This window comes from Felis catus, chromosome B3, assembly GCF_018350175.1.
Source record: "Felis catus isolate Fca126 chromosome B3, F.catus_Fca126_mat1.0, whole genome shotgun sequence".
Classification (NCBI taxonomy): Eukaryota; Metazoa; Chordata; class Mammalia; order Carnivora; family Felidae; genus Felis; species Felis catus.
This window is the reverse complement of record NC_058373.1, coordinates 5,364,158-5,373,949: the sequence shown is the minus strand read 5'-3', so window position 1 is coordinate 5,373,949 and position 9,792 is coordinate 5,364,158. Positions and strand designations below refer to the sequence as shown.

Genomic DNA, 9,792 nt, shown 5'->3' with positions numbered 1-9,792 from the left:
CCCAGTTTTAATTTGTATTTTTAACTGGGGAGATTAGGTGTTTTCCCCATATTTGTGGGCTACTGTATTTCCTCTGGGAACAGCCTACTCACATCCTTTGTTCATTTTTTTCTACCGACTCTTTTTTTCTTCTTCATGATTTATAGGCACTCTGTATTATTGACATTGTCATATATTTTTTTTCCTATTTTCTCTGTCATTTGTCTTTTAATTTTGTTTATGTCTCCTTCTGCAGTTTCACACTTTCACAGTGTCCCACGCGTGTCTCTTCCTGCGGCCTCAGTTTTTCATGTCGTGCTCAGAATCTCTCTGAGATGATTCAGCTGCTGCTTCAGACGTTCTGAGAAACAACGGCCACAAGGCTTGCCGTGGCGGCAAATCATGCTTATTCAAAAGAAAACGTTTATTTTAAAAATAAGAACTGTCACCCCAAGCATTTATTTAAATATTAATAGTTACGGGTAAAAATTACAAATGGTACAACAAAACTAACAGCTTTATGTTCACAGATGGTGAGACGCTGACAAACGAGAAAGGAGATCTATGTACATGGAGATTTGGTTGTTATGAAAATGCATACGAAGGCTTAAGAAACGGTCTATTTATAGGCTTTGGTGGAGCCATAATCCCCAATTTTCTACTGGCTCCTGGTGCTGGTTGGGGACCAGGCAAAGGCGAACGGGGTCCAAATATGTTGGAGGATTTACTTTTAGCAGATATCCTTCTGCACGTGGTGGACCCCCTAAAATGTGACAAAGAAAAGAAAACGAAAATGTTAAATAAAACCAAAAGCGAACAGTCTTCTTGCTCTTAACCTGCGCGGACCTATATAATCAGTCCATGATTTTCCTTGGTCTTCCGTGTCTGTGAGTTTGCTGCCCGCAGGGGCCCCTGTAAGGAAGTTTCTGTTACAGTTCGAGGAATGAAGGATTACCGCCCTTCACACACTCTTGCCTTGTATTTGTCTTAGACGTTTCTTAATTCTGTGACTTGAGATGGACAGACCTCCTGTGCCTGCCCCCACCCACCCCTTTCACCGCTGATCGTCAAACCTTCCCTCTGGACGACACGGCCCAGATCCGTATTCCTTAATCTATTCTGACCAAGTGAAGGAAGCGAGAATACTTCGGCTTAAGGTCCCAAATGCCCGGACAACAGACACTCTGGAATGACTGTGACTGCCCAGTTCAGAGAAAGGTAGCTGCGTGGGCGAGTGCCTGCCCACAGGGCTGTGAGCAGAGCACAGAGGGGCCTCCTCCTGGCCGGACCCGCAAGCGGGAGGCTGCAGATGTGGCTCCCCGGGGAGGCGCTCGGGTCTGCGTGCGTGTCGGGGCCACGTCACCGGCAGCCGGCTCTCTAGCCCACTCTTACCTCCTGCTTGCTGCCTTTCGAACCAGGCAGGAGCCCTGCCCCAGCCGATTACAGAGTCCTTCCCGCACCTCACTTCCCTCACTGACCCGAAGATATCAGCTTTTCTTTTTCTCCCCACAAAGAAACCAAAGGAAAGGGTCAGCGAGCCAGCATTCTACTAGGATAACAGCAGAAGCCTCTCCCTGTGCGGGCATTTTCCATGGCTTGTCACCACGCTGAATCCATGCCCAGAGGTAATTCCATGGCATCGGGGTATCCAAGTGGCCTCCTATCTCTGCATTTGGGGGCCAGGGTCTAAGGACATTCTGGTAGGTCTGGGTGAAGAGTGGTTTTTCCACATTTTTAAACTCTTGCTGGAGGGCAGTTTTACTGCAGAACTGGCAAAGATCTGCTCCACCGGCAGAGAAGCAGCCTTAAATTTCCCTACGCTGATTTCCTGCTGAGAAATTAAGCCCTGAGCGAAAACCTGCTGTTTATGTTGATTTACAGAATGAATCTGCCAACAGCAGTTTCCATTTCACCCGGGCCATCCATTTTACTCCCACTCAGAGGGCCCGGAACACAACCGGTTCATTGTGTGTTATTCTGGAGATGTAAAACTCTGAGGGCGGGGTGGGGACTTAAGGTCTCTGGCAAAGAGCCACTTGTATTCTGTTGCTGCACAGACTCCCAGCCAGGTGAGCAGACTGGAGACTGGGAAACCATCACAGCAGTTTAGCGCAAACGAGGAGAATGAAGCACACGTTCGAGGCTGCTACAAGGGCGGAAAAAAAAAAAAAGTTACAAAACTCCGTGGTTTTGGCCAGTAGGGATTAGAAAAGACTCCCATTGTAAACACGCAGGCTAATTAACAACCAGCATCAAAATTGGTACTGGCTTTTGGGTAAGTGTGAGTTTTACGGCTTCTTCTTAGATTAGCTCTAACCCACAGGGCAAAGTGCCTCGCTCTTATAAACAGAAGTCGGGAAAACTGGAAAGGGAGCCAAGGGCAACGAACACTGAAACATGGGGTGCTCTGTCCGAACAAGTAAGAATGGTCAGATCATAATCATGTGTGAGGGATCTCCGTGGGCGACGTGCAGAAATGAGGGTGCTCGGGGCAGGCGTGGGCCAGCCAGAGTCCAGCCCTACCTGGGACCTGGAGCCCCGGGGCTGGGGAGAGGCTCACGCAAGCCTCCCCCTTGTCATAAACCCCAGGGGTCTAGACCAGATGCCTTTTACATTCTCCTTCTACTCCACGAGCTCCTGAGGAAATGGCTATTTCCCCAAACGGAGGAGTAAACGAGGAAAGTACGAAAATGTCCCCACCAAAGAACATCTGCTGGTCACTTGCGCACTAAAAGCCACAAAATTAAAGTAACATTTACTAATGCCTTTAACTTCTGTACCCTGGCAGAAGGATTAGCATGTACAAGATGCTTGTTTATGGACTTAACAGGAAAATGACAATTTGGTAACATTTGCCTTCCTTCCTCTTCCCCCAGCCCAGTTTTGTTTTTTATTACCCAGAAGGAAAGGAGGTAGAAAAACTGCAAAGAAAAACACAACAGGGGGGTGGGAGGGAGGAGAGGGTGGGTGATGGGTATTGAGGAGGGCACCTTTTGGGATGAGCACTGGGTGTTGTATGGAAACCAATTTGTCAATAAATTTCATATTAAAAAAAAAAAAAGAAACTATGGTCTTGGCAGAAATAAATGATTTTAGAACATGCAAAAAAAAAAAAAAAAAGAAAAACACAACAGCTTGTAAAAGTTTACTGAGGACTTGTTCCCTCTTTTCTGTAAGCCCTTTGTGTTAGAATGTGCAGGTAGCTGGGGGCCGGGTTCTCCAGACTGATGGGAAGGTCACGGTCCCGCCGGACCTTACTTACCCACAAGGCAAAGGCAGAGGCTGTCAGAAGAAGGCGCTGTCAGGACCAGTGCAATTACCAAGAATAAGGACACTGCACAGATCATCACCCAGGACCCGACTGCCTGCGGGCGTGCAGACAGCGCCCCAAAGTCACTGCATCCTAGCCCAGGGGCCAGGCAAGTGTGGGGGAGGGGAGACACAGCCCTTAGAGGCCTGGCTTACATGATCTTTGGGTTCACCTGCTGTGGCCTCTTCTCTGCTACCCTGCAAAGGTGGGGAGATTGGCTCTCCCCAGGTATAACCGAACTGGGAGCGTGGAGGGCTGCCAGGTGGAGGCCCGCACGTTCTGTAGCAGTAAAAGTGGCATAGCAGGTATTGATGGTCATAAAAAACAAAACCCTTTGTTTACTCAGCCAGTATATGATTTATAATATTTTAGGTGGAAAAGTCCCTTAAGAAGAGCACTGATAAAAAAAAATCCCCCCCCCACCCAGGGTAATGTCAAAACGGGAGATGTTCATGCAGACTAGAAAACCGAGGTGATAATCAATTTAGGAGTAGAGATTTAAAAAAATCTGAAACAAACGTTTCTGTTTTGGCTCAAACCTTAATCATCACCCCATTAACTGGAGAGGCGACGTTTAACGACAGTCTGTTTTAATAAGAGCTTCAAAGCGAACCGGGGCCGCTCCGCTTCTGGCCGCCGCTCCTCCCTGACCCGCCACCCCACAGACCGCAACGCAGGACGGACGTACCCTTTCGTCTTGGAGCCACCGAAACCAGTCTTCCTCCTCTTAGACCTCTGGGAGGCTGGCATCCTTTTCCTCTTTCTTTCATTTCTGGTTTTATTTGCAAAGTAGTGAGAAGATACGGGCATTTCCTCATCGGACTCCACAGGGGCATTTCTTCTGGTGCCTCTGCTGCTGCCCGGACTCACCCGGGGGGAACCGTCATCGGCTGCAAGCAGACAAGGCAGACGTTTACATGCGACGCTGTGCTGGCCCGGGTGCGCTAATGGTCCCTGTGGACACAACACAGGGGTGCGGTCTGGCGGACACCCAGCTGCTTCCCAGGTGTCCTCCTGCCACACGGGTTCAACAATTCTGCAAGAACTGAACATTTCTCTTTCATGTCACAGAGCCCCAAAGTCCTCAGTGGAAGTTTACTTTTAAAGCAAAAAGATCAGAATTCATTAAAAAAGCTTGAGATACCTTTTTTTTTTTTTTTTTTTAAAGTAAACGCTACGCCCGATGTGGGACTTGAACTCACAACCCTGAGATCAAGGGTCACTTGCTCTACTGACTGAGCCAGCCGGGAGCCCCAGAAGTTTGTGACGCTCCTGAACTTAACTAGAGACGTCAGGTCTAGCTCATACTCTGTTGTGTATGGCCTTCGTCCCTGTGATCCTTCGGGCAGCTAATCCCGTTAAGCTCTTCGAAAAGTAGGGAGTGCTACATAAGACCAATTTACCATTTTACACGTGCTGGAAAAAGCGCCCAATGGAAGAGAAACATAACCAACTATGTTCTGCACCTCATCTTTGAACGGTTACTCAGTGAACGAGTGTCAGAAAACCCTGGGCCCCATTTATATTCTTTAAAGTCACAAACCACTTCTTTACGTTATAGTTGTAAACATTTCATATACTATGCGGGAAATGGGTCTGCATGAAAGCGCCAGTTTGCAAAAAAGGTGGCTATTTCCACAAGCACTGGCATCCTAAGGCACCTAAAAAGCATAAAACCTCTCTGTAGGCCAACAGGGATCCCAGCTACATTTCCTTTCCTTTCCTTCCCCTGCCTTCCTCTTCCTCCCTCCCTTTCCCTTTCTCCTTTCCTCCCTCCCTCCCTTCCTCTTTCTTTCAGTTTTAACTAGGCTCCATGCCCAATGTGAGGCTTGATTGAATTCACGACCCTGAGGTTAAGAGTGTGAGGTTAAGAGTCACAGCCTCTACCGACTGAGCCCGCCAGGTGCCCCCCAGCTCCATTTTCTGAAGGAAGGTATTTCCTGGCCACTCCAGCCACCCTCCTGCCTGGCAGGAAGGGCCCTAATCCCCGGGCCTCCTCATCCGTCCAACACTGGTTCACACGGGGAGGCAGCGAGGCTCTGGCAAAGCTGTCCTCCCGTCATCCTAGCTGTGGGACTTGGACATAAAAAGGCTGTGAAATGGGCGTAGTTCTGAGGATTGAATGATACAAAACAGGCAAAGCTCTTGGCACAGCGTCTGTCCCTCAGTAAGTGGGAGCGATCGTCACCACACTGTGGGCTGTTTCCACAGAGCAGCCCGTCTTATGTGGGCAAGAATCCCCTTCCAGACAAGTTACTACACTAAACAAATGTTAAGTTCCTACCAATATTCAAAGCAAGGCTCTTAATGGAATAATTACCATGCAGAGGAATTTTTTAAAAATCCCACTTTTCAGCATTTTGTTAATGGATAAAAAACGAATGAGGAGAGACAGAACTTGAAACACAGGCTCACTCATTTCTCATCCTGCTAATCTTTTCCATTAGCCTTGAGAAGAACCCCCAGCCATTTGTTACAGAAACAGGAAAAACACTGAACTTGGCTTATCTTTTGTGTCTCACTGCATGGCAATATGCTGGAGGAGGGCAGAGGAACTGGCATCTCCTATAACAAAACCTTCCTCGTGCCGATCTTCTCCCAGTTAATCCTGTCTGGTAGCTCAGTGATGAGGTTCACAAGGAGAGCGGCGACGTGACAGGCCACATCCTCGGGATCGTCTGCTAACAACAAGCTCGCTTGGGCAGATTCTTTCCAGTAACGATGAGATTATCTAGCATTCCAATTACACGTTAGTTTTCCCCAAACATTTAAACTCCTGAATTTTATCTTTCCACGTGTTTGTCAGATAACGTGTGCCTTCCGCAGATAAGGAAACCAAGCACAACGAGGTTATTGTGGCCTGCCAGGGATAGCAGAGTGCGATGGTGGCAGATTTGGATTTCCTTGGGCACTTGCCTTTAATAGAACAGGAACTCCTGGGCCCAAAGGTCCTCCTCTGGGCCCTATTCCCAGGCCTAAGGACTGGCACTCCCCGGGGGGCTCACCAGTGTCCCCTAAGAGGTGCCTGGCACATCACAAACACCGGGGGCTGCTCTGGGCACTTGAGCGTCAGTGTGACAGGGGTAGGAGGCACTGACACAACCCAGAAACCACAAAATTCTAATTCAGTGACATGCGGTGCTTTACGTTAAAACAGGCTTTTAGAAAACACGTATTTAGCTATATACTGCACCTGGCAATGTCCACTCCGAGTATTTCTGCAATATTGGAATCACTTCTGCGCCGTATTTTTCCAGTTTGTCTTCAGTAACGCCATCAATTTGAAGCAAAACCTCAGGATCGGAAGATAAAGATTCTGTGCATGGGCATAAAATTAGGAATTTAAATGACCACCCATGGAAAAGCCACTGAATTCGTGCTCATTCGCTCATTCAGCGCATGTCTGTCAAGTGCCAGCTAACTGCAGGGCACCAGGCACCCGGGCCAATTTTCTGAAAGGCAGTTAGTGCCAACAGAGGCGGCAGACAGGTCCAGAGGACAGGAGCCCATCATGCAATTCCAGCAGCAAAGGTGCGTGAATCTGGGCAGACGGTGGGGGACAGCACAGGACACGGGGCGGGGGAAACGGGAGGTGGGCACCTGTGCAGCGGGTCTCAGAGCTGAAGCACACTTTGCTGTCGTCCACTGTTCTCACAACAAAGACTTGTCTAGCTGCAACACTGATGCTCCCTGTTTCGGAGGACGCCCACATTTCCATTTCCGGCTCTGACTTCTCCACTGCACTTTAGACACACATATCCAACCCGAGGCCGTCACTGAATTCTTACTCCATCCCCAACCCAAACCCGTTCTTCTTCCAGTCCGTCCGCAGGTGGGGTGAAGCAAGTATTTGGACTGGAACAAGCGGGCCATTAAGAGTCCTCTGCAGACAGATGGCACATCAGCCTTGTAGCTGGACAAGCCCGTCATTTTGAAGATCGCGCTGGCTGCTGCATGGAAAATGAACTGCGGGGGAAAGAGTGGAACCTGGGAGCCTGGAGGAAGCCACCGCAGGGGCAGGCAAGGGCGCAGGGAGCCACAGTGTGGCGGTGCACTCGGACGGAAGAGGGGGATCCAGGGACACTGCAGAGGCTCGGTCTGCAGGATTTATAGATGCACGGGGCTAGGGAAGGGAGGAGGAGACCATTCCTACTATTCAACTTGAGCAAAGGAAAGAAAGGGCAGATCTCAAATCTGTGATTTTCACATCATTCCTATGTCGAGAGGAGAAGGGGCAGACCAGCAGGATCACGGAGGGTTAACAGAAGACGAGGTTGGACTGGCAAGCAGAAATGCAGACCCTTGAGAGAATCTGTACCTTTTCTAGAAAGATGTTGGAGTTATCGGCCAACTTTGTGGAAGATTAAAATGTGCAGAATGTTCGCCTCTGGAGTTAAGGAGGCCAGGGAGGAAACTACGCTAAGAGCCTACCAACAAAATGCTGTATTCCATCAACTCTGAGACACACACTTTTCCACGCTGTGGCGTTCCTGAGGTCAAGGTGCAGCTTACAAGTGCTGACGGCCAGATGCCTACTGCCGCCTGCACACGTGAGGCCTGGTCATGGCTGTATGGGCTGTCAGCATGTGTGCAGTTCACCTGCCCCACGAGATGTCCACCAGAGAGCACAGGACAAGTGCCTGTGGATGCAGAGAAGCTCCAGGTAACGGGGAACAGATTTGCCACTAATAAAACAACTATCTGTCTTTGAGGAAATGGCCACGGTTCTGTACCTTCTTGCAAGCAACAGCCAAGCGCTTCGCATGCCCTACAGAAGGTCCCCCAGAGCAGACAGAGCAGGGTCACATTCGTGCTTCTGAGATGTGCCTCCGCCCGCTGATGCTCTCTGGCATCATCAGGGAAACGCCACCATCAAATCAGCATGGGTGACACGGGTTTTGATTAAAATACTGGTGAAAAGAGTGGACCATGCTAAAAAAGACCGTGTCACTAACATTCTCAATGACACGAGGGCAAACGAAAGACATGGACGACTGAGTCAGAAACTGATTCCGAAGAGTCAGGCTTTGAATATGAACTTTTACAAGTACCTAAATCAGCTTGCTTTGATTCTATGCATTTTTCATATATGCAGAGAATTGTATAATGATAAAAATCTATATGTAAATAAGTAAAAAACAATTCTTTCAATAAAAGCACCATGTCACCACTTAATTAGCACATTTTTTTTTCTTCCTTAATTGTCTATAAAATAGCAGTGTCTTAACATAGACGGTGGCTCAGAGTTGATGAAATGCTGTCATGACCTACAGTGGCAGGAACAGGAATGGAAACGAGAGAAGGTGTTGATCATGGGATTTTATGAAGGAAGCGTCCAGAAGGTAATGTACACTCATCAGTCAACTATGTGGACGCCTAATTTTACAGGAGCAATCCTATTAGGATCTGAAGCTATGGAAATAACTCAGGTCAGCACGTTTTTTTCAACTAAAGACCAGCAGTGTGCTAGGGCCAGGTTCAAAGAAGCATAAAACATAATGTCTTTTCATAAGGAACTTAGCTCCTCATGGCAAAGGCATCTGTACAGAACATGGCCAAACATCATAAAGTGGGCAGATAATGGACACACAATCAACGAGTGACAGCTGGTGGCAGAGATTATAAATATCCACATCCTAACGTCTGGCATTAGAGGAAAAAGTATAAAATTAAAATTATACTGTATGTCTGAATAACAAAGTATTATATGTACCTTAAAGGCTGTATTTCATCTTACATTTGTTTTTCTGAGCTTTCAATTTATTTATTTATTTATTTATTTATTTATTTATTTATTTATTTATTTATTTATTTATTATTTATCTATTTATTTATTTATTTACCCTTAGTCTGATCTCTATTATTTAGAGTCTCTCTCTTTTTTTCAATATGTGAAATTTATTATCAAATTGGTTTCCATACCTGAGCTTTCGATTTAGAGATTAAATAATGAAAATAAACGGAGCTATATCAGTGCACTTAAAAAGTTCCATAGCAGGATTAACTTTTGGCTTATTAATTTACGCCACATAACAGAAGACTCACACATACCCACCTGCAAGCTTCTTGAGAGTGACAGTATTAAAAATATTAAAGTAATGGACGCCAAAAACTTTTCCCAGAGATTTGCAGACTTCCGTCAGTTCTCCAAGACATTTCTTAACTATCTCTTCCCTCTGAGACATCTTTGCCACCAAAGCTTTCTGCTTCTTCACACTGCTGGAGTTTTCCGTTTCCATAAAGTCTACCTTTGTGAGAAAGAAAGTGATCATAGGGGTGGGGACACGTGCGCTTGTATCCAAATATAGGCTTCGTTTAATCCTTAACTGCATTTTTTGGCTTTTGGTTTTTTGTATTTCGGTTATGCCAAGTAGATACTGGAGGCCCCTTGGGAACAGGGGCTGAGCACTTCTCCTCTGTCCATCTCCAGCACCTAGCACAGAACGGCTTCTTAGTAAATGTTTACCTAACGAATACAGGATGATTCAGAGATCGGACAACCC

General features: G+C 47.1%; 1 protein-coding gene across 5 annotated transcripts in view; it reads right to left on the bottom strand.

The window, feature by feature from the left end:
• Positions 1-379: 379 nt before the first annotated feature.
• The window catches only part of BLM (BLM RecQ like helicase), an 89,384-nt gene continuing 79,971 nt past the window's right edge, over positions 380-9,792 (bottom strand). For 3 of the 5 annotated variants that reach the window (XM_023254891.2, XM_019831837.3, XM_019831840.2), the window contains 4 exons: positions 9,345-9,537; positions 6,483-6,605; positions 3,978-4,179; positions 380-742 (listed from right to left, as the gene is read on the bottom strand). In XM_023254891.2, the coding sequence (XP_023110659.2) occupies positions 565-742; positions 3,978-4,179; positions 6,483-6,605; positions 9,345-9,537 (696 nt within the window). In that variant the 3' untranslated portion in view covers positions 380-564. Of the gene's footprint in view, positions 743-3,977; positions 4,244-6,482; positions 6,606-9,344; positions 9,538-9,792 lie in introns of those variants that run through there. The other 2 variants (XM_045058760.1, XM_019831839.3) reach the window with 2 other exon arrangements.